Here is a 14,269-nt window from a genome sequence, read left to right on the forward strand (position 1 = left end):
ATATATATAGCTAAACATTATGTATATATATAAACTAAACATTATATAACTAATCTATTACTCACACGGCTCTGTTGTCCTCAGACCCTGTTGTTCTTTCTCGCTACCTTCGGGCCGAGATCTATATTTTACATTGATTTGCTGACTGTACTGAAATAGAAAATACCTTAGTTTGCAGCAACAAAAGAAAAGCGTGTCAACTTTGGGAGATATTGGAACATGGTAGGTTTGGGATTTGGACCACCTGAGATCAGCCAGGACTTTGCAGTGGATGGCACTTTTAATTACAAACTGTGCTATCCTACTTATGCAGCAAACAACACTCTTCTTTCTGTCTTAAACCTCCATCCCAGACTCAGGCTTACAGGCATCTTATTGCAACTTCATGTTCATTTTGGAGGTGTGCCTGTGAACAGTTTTGGAATCATTGAAAGCAGCGATATTTCTTAATTAACTGAACAAATGCGTGTTGTCTTGTCTTTCAGAGTATAGTCTGCACGATGGGACTGAAATGGTATCCTCCTCCAGAATTCCTCCATTGCATCAAAGGATGCGAGGTTGGTGCAAGACCTGAGCACTATATTCCTCTGATATATTTTAATTCTTTAACCTCTTGTGGACTGTGAAACATTAAAGGTAGAACATAAAGTTTTATGAGCTGTACTTGGCTAAATTGTTGTAGACAGAAAATGAATTGGCAGACGCTGCACAAGTAAGACATAGAAAGCGTAGGTGAAGACGGGCTTCTTGTGCAACCGATCGTTAAGTGGGACAATTTCGATAATCCTACCCTACTCCTAGACTAAATATGATATGATAACTAAGTAATGAAATGCATTTGTAACTGCAGTCTGCAATAGAAAATATAATTAGTCCTACAACAGCCTTTTTCAGTCATTTCCACATACTACATCAAGTGTTTCTTTCAAAAGTCTTTGTATTTCGCTTTGTTTCATGAAGCTATTAAGTAATCCGTTGAGCTGAGTCCAACTGGATAACCCGATGGGTAACCCAACCGTTGAGGGCGGGGCCAACCCAATAAATCACCTGACTGGCGCGTTTTGTGCTGATTATGGTTTATGGTGTCTCGATTTGATTTACGGGTCTAGCTGACTAAGGGCTGAAATGGTGACATTGAAGAATGGGGAAAATTTAATGTATTGGATTCATCAGCAAATTCATTCAGATACTTCTAAAGACCTCGAAATGCCCAAGAGCCAAACGGAACAAAGCTTTAGGCCTTACACAAGGTAATGAGAGGTTTCTGGTTTTTGCTCTGTCGTTTCACTCTTTCTGCACTCTTCTCTTCCTTCAATAGCCTTTTATGGGAGACAACTACTGTGATCCAGTCAACAACAGGGCCTTCTGCAACTATGATGGAGGAGACTGCTGTCAGACCACTGTCAAGACTAAGAAGGTAAGTGGCATGCTCATATTTAAAATAAATATAGAAAAATAAATTATGTTGAATTTAGACTGACTGAAAAATCAATCTATTACAAGTTATTATTATTTTGTCCTAAATCTACTCTTGTCCTTTAGTAGAGATTTCGTAATACCCCCAATCCAAAGGCATACCTGGTTGATTGGTGACTTTCAATCTAAGATGAACTCTAGGGTAGAGTTTATGCTCTTACCTTCATGAACAGGAATAGATGGATTAAAAAGAGGATGATTTGATAAGTCATTTTTTTCCTGTCTATTCTGTTAAGTAATTGTTTTTGTCTGTCTGTGTTCATAAGTGAACAAAAGGTTACAGTATATCAATGACAGCTTACAAGCATCTCCTAACATCACATCCTCCTCATTAGGTACTTCAAAGTTATCTGTCAATTCTTAGTCTGCTCTGTATTTATTTAATCAGTTACAACTCTTCCCTTGGCCTGACATAACTCTGAAAATCCATTTGATTAATTTCAGAAAGCTGCTGGCAAGATATGTGTTTAGACGGGTTTATTCATGCTTGTTTGCCACAACAGTTGCATATCTAACCAGACCTGTTTCTGTAAAGTTTGGATGAACGAGGCTGCACTGTTCTTCCTAAGGCTGGTAGAATAATATGTTTTTTTTTTTTTTGTTTGTTTGTTTTTTTTTAGCTATGTCAGTTTTCTCTGTCTATGCAGGTTTTTCAGTGGGGAGCCAGTTTAATTTATCTTTTGGAGAGAAAAAAAGTGTGAAAGGGGAGAAAAAGTTTCCTTTACTGTGAAGATGGTCACAGAAAAAACACTGAATACTCCCTACACTTATATTTGTGTATTTTGGTCAAGCATTAGCTGCTATGCTGCACTCAGACCAAATGCAATTTAAGCGTCAGGGGTGTCTGGTTTACATGCAAAGTCTTTGGTGGACACGGATCTAAGGGCAGTGAGAAGATTTGTGGTGTGTCTCGTGCAATTAGCACTGCACGTTTTAACGTGCTTTGCAATTCTGGTCTTTAATCATTCGACACACGTATAGCAAGTTCAATACATCCAACACGACAGACTCTAGAGTTGGAGAATCTACACTTTTGCAATTGGACACAAAGCATCTACTGGAGACTCTACTATGTGACGTAGGTTCCTGTAGTCGGTGTCCTGGCAGGAGACGCAGGCACCAGTGCAGGTCAGCAGATCGTCACCTAGGCTCGGGCGAGACAATAGCATTGAAAGCAGCCCTACTCAGCACATCGCTCCTGGAGTAAGAATGGTTTGGTGAAATTAACCAAACTCTCAGAACACCTCTGAATTATCTGGTGAATTCAAACACAACACAGAGTCTCCTGACAATGGCAACATTCTTTTGTAAATAAAGTCAAACCACTCTCAGTTTCATCTGCCATTTTACAAAAAGACTGTCAGAGAAAACAAAAAGGCAAAAGTCAAGAGGCTCCTTCCAAAGTGCATTTTTCCACACTTTGCTCTCACACACGTCAAGAGCAATTTTGACACCAGATATCAACCGCCAGACTTCTACATGTACAAGCATCCAACTTCAGGCATTGAATGCCTTTTTCATGTGCAAAATGTGTTTGATATAAATTCAGCATTAGGCAAACAGCTTTTGACTCTGGAGTACTTTTGCATATGAAGTTATTCATTATAAAAATTACTTTAAGATGCCCACATCTGATGGCTGGAACACCAGCCCATAACGTTACTCTTCTCCTCTATGCTCAATGTTTGGCATGTGATGTTTCTGCTTCTCAAACATCTCTACTACAGTTGCATGTGTCAAAAGGACATTATTACAGAAGTCTTGTGTCTAGAAAAAAATTTGCACCATCATATTGCTTTTAGAGAGATGGGGTTTTTTTCTGGTAATTATTTCAAACAAGTCGTACTAAGATTAAATCGTTCTTCTCATTATACTCTGTTGAGCTATGTCATTTGAAATGGTAACAGATGCCTTCATGGTTCCTGGGGTATTTTACAATTGCTTTGAGCCTTGCATTGTTTAACCTTGTCCGTCAGTGGGTAACTGTCTTTAATATTTTCCATTTTCCACCAAAAGTGTTGTCACCATAGAAATGATAAAATTGCGTCACAATCTTTCTCACTCTAATGAAGAGCAAACATTGCATCTCAAACATTATAGCAGATGTTTTTTTTTTCTTTCTCTGTTTTGTTGCATACTTCCATGCTCATAGCTCTGCAAGCTGCCATAACTCTTGCTTTTATAGAGTTGGTCACACCTACCAACTATCCGTTAATCAAGTGGATTTAATTACACGGTCACTCCTCCCACTCCTGAAAAGTGTGGAAGTGGTATATGTGCTTAGCTTCCTTTATCAATTTATTTGTGTCTTTGGCAGTTGAACCATATTTCTTGTCCCCTCATTTTTAGGTACGATTGAAACCAGAAGTTTACATATGACCCATAAAAAGACATTATACAACTTTTGTTCTTGAAGTTAGATGAGACCAAACATCTCTTATATTTTTTTCTTTTTAGGTCAGGTAAAATTATGAAAACGATCTAACAATGAGGGAAAGCAAGGCGACAATCTCAGAGCTTTGGAAACTTCTGATGAGTATACTTCACATTTGAGTTAATTATCTTGTTTGGCACAATGTAAAAGTTAAAAGAAAAAAGCCAAGGTGTGTGCTTGTAAATTTTTTTTTTGTTTGTGGTATTAAAACAAATCTCTCTTGTAAATGAGATCTTTGATCTCAATGAGACAGCCTTTATAGATAAACATCAAATGAAATTACATTTATCAGGATTTGAATTGTTAAGCTGCACAAACCTGGTTTGATCTGGGGAACAGTTTCCAGATTCTCCTGGTTGCCACTTTCATCTGTTTAAACAGCGATAGGCAAATATAGACATGATGCGAATGTCCAAGCATCACACTTCTCAGGAAGGAGCTGGGCCAAAAAGTTCAAAGACATTGCAACAAAATACTGAGGAAATATACATAAATGTTTTATTTTCAATGAATAAAAACAACTCTTACATGTTCTTACTCTTATAATTGGGGCATTTACCAAATGCAAATAAATTAGGCAATTCTGACCTGAAGCTTAAAGTAAAATCAAACTTCACTGATTGAAGTTTTATTCAACTTCAAACAGTGGGATATATTGTTTTTGTGTCTCTCATTTGGTGTGTGTAATCTTCTGGTTTCATCTGTATTTATAAAAGTCTCAATTACTGAAATTCACATGTTACATGTTGGCCCGATTCTATATTAGTTAAATTTTTGTCTTATTTTTGTCGTTCCATTTTTCGGTTGGTTTAGAATGTGAAAGAAATGACCATGTTGCAATTGTTTAAAGGTAAAGTAAACAAACAACAACAAGAACAAATAATAATAGTTCCCTTGGGTTGATGCTGCATTCTGGCAACTGCCATACTGTATGTTGAGTATGTGCTGACCAAACATGTGAAAGTTCACGTTTTGTCCTTTACTAAGTCTGTTGGGTTTGGAGGACAAATCACAGTTATGCCACTTGTACATTGTGCTGTACAGGAAAATAGCAAGAGGTCCGTCATTTGTTTGAATATTTTATTTCTTAAAAGTATAGTGGCAAATGTTTGGCATAATTCATCAGATTGGTAACGCTAGAATTTTGTTTGCAACTACATGGGAAATAGCCTCACTTTTGTACGAGTTCTGCTGCTGTTGATTGACAATATCTAATCTCCACATCTTCTGAGACCAATCTTAAGCAGTGACATCAGCAGAACTTCCAGAACTATTGTTTTATTTTTTGTTTTGTTTTAGTTTAGTTTTTTTTTTTTTTCTGTAAGACCTCATAGAATTCAATAAAAGACTCAGGCAATAAGAGATTGAGCTCTTGAAAGGAAAGGACAGCTGGCCATGGGTTGTGTCATGAGTTAGGAGTTGGTATGTTGGATCCTACTTCAAAGAAAAACATGTTCTCAACATCTTGTGTTGGTATGTAGAATAACAAATGTGTTGTTTTCGAAAATGAAAAACCTTTGAGGATTTTAACAGTTTAATACACTTCCCAAAATAGCTTAAACCAGGTCTAATCCTGTTGTAAGAACAAAAGTTTTCATACTTTATTTAGACTTAAAATACAATAAATATTACACTGAGAGTCATTTTTGGCCGACAAGAACAGCCAAAAATTACTGTTCTTGAAGAAGCTTGAAGAAAACAACAATCTGCTAAAGGGGAAAATATTCTGTTTGAGTATCCAACATAATTTGTAGCAAAGGGATGTTTATATTCCAAAATTGAAACTTTAAGTTTCTGTAACTTTTCAGTGAGTAGACCAGAGGAGGAGGAAGGGAAAATAGTAATGCAGTATGTCAGGACAGTGTTATTGTGTCAAACTGAGACTTGTCCTTCTGACATCAAATATTTCCTAGATGTAGCCTTGGCTTTGTAGACATGGCCTGGACAAACCTTTAAACTCCTATATTACATATCACATATGACCAACTCTAGATGAGCTAGATGCCCTGCTTAGCCCACAAAGTCAACATTATCTAGATAAAAACAAATACTGCAATAATGTCTTCACATTATCCTTGTATAAGTATCCCTCCATCTTGATGTTTCTTTTATTTCTTATGATGATGAAGGAAATTGTAGATTAGTAAGACGTTTGCACAAAACGAATTTGAAAACATTGTGACTTTACAATGCAGAGAAAAACTTTTTTCCTATCTTTTTAATACTTAAACAAATGCAGGTTCAAAGTGGTTGTATTAAAATGTATGTGATTCGTTTTTCCATTACATTACAGCGGGGATGTCCAAAGTTTTTGGAACTAAGGGGTGCGTTTTTTTTTTTTTCTCACCAATCTGCTAAAAGCTACCACTTGGCACCGAGACGTGAAAATTAGAAATCAAACTCTATGCTGATACATTTTATGTGCAAATATACATCAGTTAGCAGAAATGTTGAAGTGAAAAAAAATGCCGTTTCTTCCTTAGAGGGACCTCTTGCCCAGGGAAGAGGCAGCTAGTTTCTCATTATCAGGAGTTGACTGCAAGCCCTAAGCAGGCTAGCAGGAGACTGTCAGTCATGTTAGATCTGCACTTTAATAGATGACCTCCATGTGAAAGGAAGAAGATACATTCACACAAATAGGTAGATTGACAAAGTGCCATCAAGTTGAAAACTCATCTCCTGAAGTTGAAATATTTTTACTCTAGCAACAGGATCTGGAGGTGCTTGCTCATACCAGATGCTTCACTCAGTTTTTATTTCAAGGTCATTTTCAACAGCGGACTTATCCAGATTGAAAAGGGTCTTTATTTTGGAGACTTTTTCATCAATATCAAGGTTTCTACTTGTAAGATGGAAGCAAAACTACCTACGTTGGATAGATAAAAAAAAAATTAAAGTGCATTTCGAGTTCTGTCGAGAGCAAACCTGCTGATATATTGTGCAGTGTCAAGCTGTTTGACATCCTTGCTTTGTCTTTGTAGCGCTGCTTGTATGTAAGTATTGTATTGATGAAATAACCAAATGAGGTCAAAGGTCACTTGGCACATTGAGACAATGACATCTGCAGGATGTGGCATTGAGTTTTTATGTTTCTAAAACATTTCTGAACACTCTTTGTTATAATACGTTATGCATGTCATGATTTTTCTTATTTTTTTTAAATGCATAAATAGGCCAGATTTGTATAACTTAGAGTATGCAGATTCCCACCGGCAACAATTGTTACTGTACTTTCACTAACATAACCAACATAAAATGTAATAATTCATGAAGATCATATGTTAGGGAGGTCCAAGGATTGAAATGCATGCACTTATTTTGCAGGAAAAAATTTGGGATTAAACGGGTTAAGCTACAAGCTAAGCAGAATGCGGTTGGTCTTCCTGCATTAGGGCAAGAGAATTCAAGACTAATTTCACTTCCCCAACATAGCGCACGCATGTGAAGTCAGTTTGCCCCAATCAGAATAACAAGATCAGAATTAGGGGTTGCAAGTCAACTCTTAGACTAGTTGAGTCTCATCTTTGCAATGAATTTTTATATTTCACATTGACTAGTTGTGATTCTGTGACAAAACCTTTTTCCAAGATGATGAAAGATGAGGAAGTGGGTGGTGAATGTCTGATTCTTTGATAAACAATGTGTAAGTAATGTACTAAAGGTGTACTGCAAACCCAAGCAAAGGCTAATGGAATAATGTGCATATGTTACATGTCGGCCTCTTTTTTCAATCCATCTAACAGATTTTCAAAATGATCAGAGCATAGCAACATAGCGTAGCCTTACGCTCTTTTAAAGTCACTGTGACAATATGTGGAAACATAGCTTAAGCTACATTCTGAGGATTTGACACAATCTGTTCATGTCGTTTTAAATCCATGTTTTTAAAACAGTGGCTTCGCCTTTAAAAAAAAGAAGAATGCCAGTTGACTACCAAACTATTTTAGATTTGTGAGATATCACACAATAACATTATCAACAAAAAATAGTAATTACTCGACCGTATTCTACATGGTGGAATAACGTTGTAGGCATCTGTGAAAACAACAGTTGACTGGTGTTTTCCCACTTTTGGGTCCCCTTGAAATGGTTGAGAAAGATAAAACAAATTGCTCTGAAATTACCAATCATGACTTGGTTTATCAGCTGCCAGAAATAAGGGTCAAGTAAAGCTTATTATGGGTGAGGAACTAAAAGGAAACACTAAGGAATTAGTCAGATAAGAGTGATTGGTATCTGAACAGCTAAAAAGCCAAATGTTAGATATAATTTGCTTTTCTTCTTAATCGGTTGCTAAATTGAGGTTTTCTTTCAAAATATGTGTAGTTCAATGGGAAATAGTAACGGGGCTCTAATGAATCTGAAAATGTTTTTCTTATGCACACATTTAATCAGTTTTGCTTTTTTATTTATCAGTTTACTTTGCTTTGAGTTAATCATTTAAAAAGATTCATCACTGACAGGAAATGTTTATCCTCAACAACCTTGTGTGAGCAAGTCAGTGGGACCAAAACTGGGTATTACACCTGATTTTCATTTTCTCCAAACAGAACACATGTGTGGCAGACAACAGGATGGAATTGAATAAAACTTCTACAAGCAAACAAAACAAAAACAAAGAGACTATATGTCAAATGAATCTGTAACTTATTACTGAAAAATTCTCCTTTCTTAGCTGATGATTCATGAACTTATTGGGTGACAAAAACGCACAGTATTTCCTGCTTCGTCGGAACTCGGCATTGTTGTTCAAACCACAATCGATGACTTTATTCCAAGTTGCCTAACTGTTTCTAAGGACTTGTTTTGAAACAGAAGGTTTGTTTGTTTGTTTTATTAGAGTTCAAACTGAGAGTCTAGATGTTTGTTAATGTAGTCATTTCTCCTGCTTTGTGTCAGGACGTTTGTATTTAAAGGAAAATTGCATTTAGAGCCAGTCTGCTTTTTCTTGTTGGCATCCATTTGATAATTCTTTGCCAACAAGGTGCTGATAATGGAAAATGAGTAAGATATGAAAGAAAATTTGAATAACACATACAACAAATTCAATGTTTTGTTTTTGGTTAAATGACACAAAGGTGTAGTTTCTTATTCTTTGAATTATTATCTTTACTGTTCCTGTGACAAAGCTTTCTAAATCTGTCTAGAAACTGTAATTCCTTTTTCTGGATAAAGGACTATTTGATCAATATCACTCCTTGACCAAAAAAGTTTGTCGTCTACTGGTATTCAGTATACCATGGTATCCAGCTCTACCGGTTGAGGGCTGCTGATAGTCTATGCTAATTACATAACCTCATTGGGTTTTAAATCAGATTGACAGCAGCATCAGAATATAAGTTTCTCACGAGGCCCAGGCCTTTGTCATTTGAACTGAATAGGGGTAGGCAGAGTAGACAAGAAAAAGCTGTAAAAGCTGTAGTGCAGTTAATTCCTGCCATTCAGCAGGGACTTGCAGGAAACAACTTCAAGTTTGGACTCCAGTGTCTAGAACACTTAATTCTGTTGGCCCTCCCTTGATCTGCTCTGTCTGCTCGGTGTCTCTTCAGCTGTTGTGCATGCAGCTTCTCCTCCTCCATCAGTCATTGGGAGGCCTTGTCAAACTAAGGCTGTTAGTGTTGGTATTGCTCAACCCTTTTGGGTCTTTACCAACCATTATTTCATTATCTTCTGCTTATTTGAAATTTAGTTGTGGTTGTAACACATTTAGGACTGAAGCCCAGAAATCCCTCTTGCAATTGATGCTCTACGGTTATTTCTGGGCATCCCAAGATATTCTCAGGCCAGGAGGGATATTCAGTCCCTCCAGTGGGCTCATGTTCTTCTTCAAAGTTTCCTACCATTGGGGCGCGCGTCCAAAGGGAATTGTCCAGGGGCAATTGTGATCATATGCCTGAACCACCCTGGCTTACAGCTTTCAATGTGAAAACGGATAAAGTCTCTACTCCTGGATCTCATAGGGTAATGAATCTTCTCACTCTATCTTTAAAGTTTTGCTATGCAACAGATGAAGCTAATTTCTCTTGCTTATGTCCAGAATCTTCTTCTTTTCATCACGACTCATATCTAGCAACCACAAATCAGTATCAGAATGTAAAAGAAACAGTAAAAACATTTTCTTTTTGCCTAAGCTTTTTCTTCATCATGACCGATCAGAGCAGTACACACACTTTATTTCGAACACGTCGCGTTCCTTCTGTCCATCACTAGAGAACAAGAGGAACACCTCAACTTTGATGACTTATGACTGAACTGCATGCTGAAAGACGTAAATAGAATCGCATAATTTGCAAAACGACAACAAAAAAATCTCTACTACTGTGTAAGTTTACAGGCAGTACTTATTTTTGTGATAGAAAAAAGAAAACTTCAAATCGATTCATGCAATCGGTACCTCAGAGAATCTCTAGGCTGAAGATGTTTGAAGTTTGGGGTGCTGTGGTGGCGCAGGGCTCAAGCACAACCCACATATGGAGGCTTTGGTCCTCTACGTGGCTGTCGGAGGTTCGATTCCTGGCCTGGCGACCTTTGCCACATGTCTTTCCCCTTCTCTCTTTACCCACTTTCCTGTCTTTTCACTATCAAATAAAGGCCACTCGAGCCAATAAAACCTTAAAAAATGAAGTTTGAAATATTGTCCATACCTACTGATTTTATACATTGATTTGATAGCTTGTGATGTTAGAATGTAATATCTCATGGTATTGAACTCATGAATCTAAGGTTGTTTTGGGCTTAAACCAGTAGACCTCACTCTCACATATTCTCATCCATTCTCTATGTCACTCAGTCTTTTCATCACTAATTGCCTCTCTCAGTCATTTACATGCTCTCTATCTAACTCAGAAACAAGGGGTACACATAAGCTTTTCCCCTGGTTGCTATGCAGTAGTCTGGTGTCTCTGTGGGAATCTTGGTCAATGTCATGCCCCCATTATGTTGTGACAGCAGAACAGTGACTCCCTCCATGCATCTTCACTGTTCCTCTGCCAAAACTTGTTACATCTATATTTCTCTGTTGGCAGAGGTGTTAAGGTTAAAGGCAAAATAAGGACACAGCGATATAGACAGGAGATTTCATTCACCCTCATTTTATAATATTAATTTTACACAAGAGGGAAACAATCTTGTCTTACAAACATCCACACACTTTGTTTTACAAAAACAATCAATCAATGAAGTTTATTTGTGTACAGCACATTTCAGCAACAAGTCAGTTCAAAGTGCTTTACATAATAAACCCCCCCAAAATCAACAATTGTTCCAGATTTGTGGTGTATAGAAGCTGAATGCTGCTTCGCCATGTTTGGTTTTGGTTCTGGGGATGCAGAACAGCCCAGAACTAGAAGACCTGAGAGATCCGGAAGGTTGATACAACAGCAGATCTTTAATCTACCGTGGTGCAGTACATTTATAAACTAGTATTTTAAAGTTTTAAAGCATTTTAACAAATAAAAACACCCTAAACACTCTTATAGTATAGTACCACTGAGGCCTTGTCCATACGTAGCCAAGTATCTTTGAACATAAACAAATGTTTTTATTAAAAACTATTTCATATCACTATATAGTTTTATTATTTAAAACTATATATCTGTCCACACAAAGAACGTTTTGGTACCATGTTTATTTCCTTACAGAAAGCCATGGTTGTTTAAAAGCAATCTGATTGACTGACATAGGTTTTAGCTTGGCGCTATAGTACTGCGACTGCCAAATGCACTGGGGGTGCTGCGGATGAACCCACACATGGGTTCATGTGGATGAAAACATTTCTGAAACCGGTCCTGTGTATACAATATTGTTTTTTTAATGTGGCTGAGATTTTTTTTTATAAAGACCTGGCTACATGTGTAGAAGGCCTGAGACTGCCATTTATCGTAAGAATTGTTTTCAGATTGCATCCAATGTTTCCTAAACAATGATGGATTCTGTGGTGGATACTGTGTTTGAGGTTAACAATTTGACAGTACATAGAAACACATGCAGCTTTGGAATCAATGCAAGTCAGGGGTCGAATATGACTTTGCTAAAAACACTAGAAAAAAAACTGTTGTGTTTGGGTTGGGGTTAGAGTGATGTAATTGTATTTACTTTGCTGTTAACCACAATAGTGACAATTATTTTTGACTGGATGTAGGTATAGTGGAGCTAACTGATGGGGCTGGACTCACTGTAGGTTTGCCTTCTTTATAAGTTTGTTGTACAAATAGCATCACTTCTCGATGTCTTCCACCACAAGAAAACATTGAAACTGTCTATATTCTACAGTAACGATAGTGAACTAAATTAAGTGCTGAAATGCTGGTCACTAACCTACCTTAAACTGCTTGAGGTCCAGGGTTAGGTTAGTAAAGCTAAGACCTTAATATTTTAAAAGAGTATTAATGTTGTCAGTACAAAAGCCAAGGATGACATGTTTAAGTTTTTTTTTAAACTGTTGAACTCATTTAAAAATATATATTAATTCAGATCTTCTAATCAAGCACACTGTCCTTTACCATTTCCAGCCTCTTGTTGTCCCAAAAAACCAAATGTTTTATTATTTCATCTTTATTATTTTATCCTTCTCTCTTATCTGTTTTTATCTTAAATATATTTCGCAACCGTCAGCCCACCGATTGCAGGACAAACTCCTACTGCCATTGCCAATAATTCTTGAGACCAATGTCATAAAAACATGTATACTGGAGATCATTGGTTGACATTCACAGTCCTGCTGCGTCTTGACAGGGTGTATTACCTCTTGTTGATGTCACCATCTCCTTTTATACATTATTTTTCCATAATAGGGCACAATATACCAAATAGAAATAACATGTAAATCCTTTAAGGATGAACCCAAGGGGCCAAATTATTATTTCCTGAATGAAACTTAGTGAATTGTCTGGGGTCGCGTGTTATTAGGTAATGTTTATAGTGGGTAACATTTGAGCTGTAGTTGCATTGTTTCTGCAACAGAGGTGCTCATGTTCTACATACATAATGTGAAAGAGCTAAGGAGTCAAGGAGCAGAATTTTTTCAAGATGAGCAAAAAAATAATAATTTGGCAGGCTAGTTTATGTGGTGAACAAATTGAGTGTGATACAGTCTGACATGCGCAGGAAGGTGATGTAAGAGAAAAAAATTTTTTGTCCAGTATTATGTTTTCAAATGCCCTTGGATCAAAAGTCTTTTTACACAATAGTGTGAGAAGTTTATTTCTCAATTTGATCTAATTAGTAGCACCTTTGCTTGTTTCCCCCACAAAGTTTCAAAACGTTATATAAATATTGACTTTGTTTAACACATTATGTGTTAGGAAAAAAGCTTTTGTCTAATTTTAGGACATACGTAGACTAAAAGTGTACTATCTAATAGAAAGCTTACAGGTGAGGGGTACGTCTTTTAGCATGACTGTACATAATGGAATTCTGCACATAAATTTTACATTGCTTCCCAGAATAGTGAAGAAGCCTTAATTTGTGTTTTGTTTCAGTAAAGATTTGTGTATTAAGTAGTTCTGGATGACTTGCTGTCTATTGTTCCACTTCAGGATGTTTGAAGGTGAAAGGAATGACTGCACGTAAGGTCACCGCAGGATCTCCCCTTAATAGTTGCAAGCTGTTGGCTGGATTTGGAGAGGCGGGGGGGGAGGAAGCAAGAGTCTGGAGTATGCCTCTCTGAGGGTTCCCTTTGCAAGACCCTTTTTGTAGCCCCCCATATAGTTTGGAAACTTTTTTTTTCCTCCAATAGACTTGGCCTCTCTGAGACATTTTTTTGTGAATCTGGGTATATGTTTTTCTGTCAAAGTTAAGGTCTTGTGGAGGTGCTCAGATCACACCAAGGTTTCTAAAACTGCTTGCAAATCTAAGTTTGACACAAGTATGCCCAGTACATTACTTGTGTGTGACATGGTTGTATGTCTCTAAAATGACGGTGTGTGATGTCCACAGCTAGCCATTAACCTCTGTCTTAATATGTTATCGAACTTAGCAGACTACACTTTTGGAGTTGTTACACAGAGATAAATGCACATACATGGTGCACTTAGTTGTCTGTTAGCAGTTCTTGTTAGTGTCACCAGTGCTTATTTCTCAGCATTCCAAGATAATTTATTTCCTGGCGGAAAATGTCTTAAATGAAATGTACACATAACTATGAGCTAGAAACCACTACATGTCCTTTCCAAATCCACGCTGCTTCGCTGCTGTGAGCACATGGCTTCTAGTTTTCACTGGCTTTTAACAAGTCCACATTTGGAGGTGCAAAAGAACAATGTAAAAGATTTGAATTGTTTTACTGTTATTATAATAAACCCCAGATTCTTTAACCATTACCCTCTTTTGGAGCCTGTTTGTCCAATCACTTTTTTGGGT

General features: G+C 37.1%; 1 protein-coding gene across 2 annotated transcripts in view; it reads left to right on the plus strand.

Annotated features, from left to right (window-relative positions):
- Nucleotides 1-14,269, plus strand: part of pappaa (pregnancy-associated plasma protein A, pappalysin 1a) — a 98,727-nt gene that overhangs the window by 76,224 nt on the left and 8,234 nt on the right. For both annotated transcript variants that reach the window (XM_008424380.2, XM_008424379.2), the window contains 2 exons: nt 486-557; nt 1,319-1,417. In XM_008424380.2, the coding sequence (XP_008422602.1) occupies nt 486-557; nt 1,319-1,417 (171 nt within the window). The remainder of the gene's footprint in view (nt 1-485; nt 558-1,318; nt 1,418-14,269) is intronic.

This window comes from Poecilia reticulata, linkage group LG12 (assembly GCF_000633615.1).
Source record: "Poecilia reticulata strain Guanapo linkage group LG12, Guppy_female_1.0+MT, whole genome shotgun sequence".
NCBI lineage: Eukaryota > Metazoa > Chordata > Actinopteri > Cyprinodontiformes > Poeciliidae > Poecilia > Poecilia reticulata.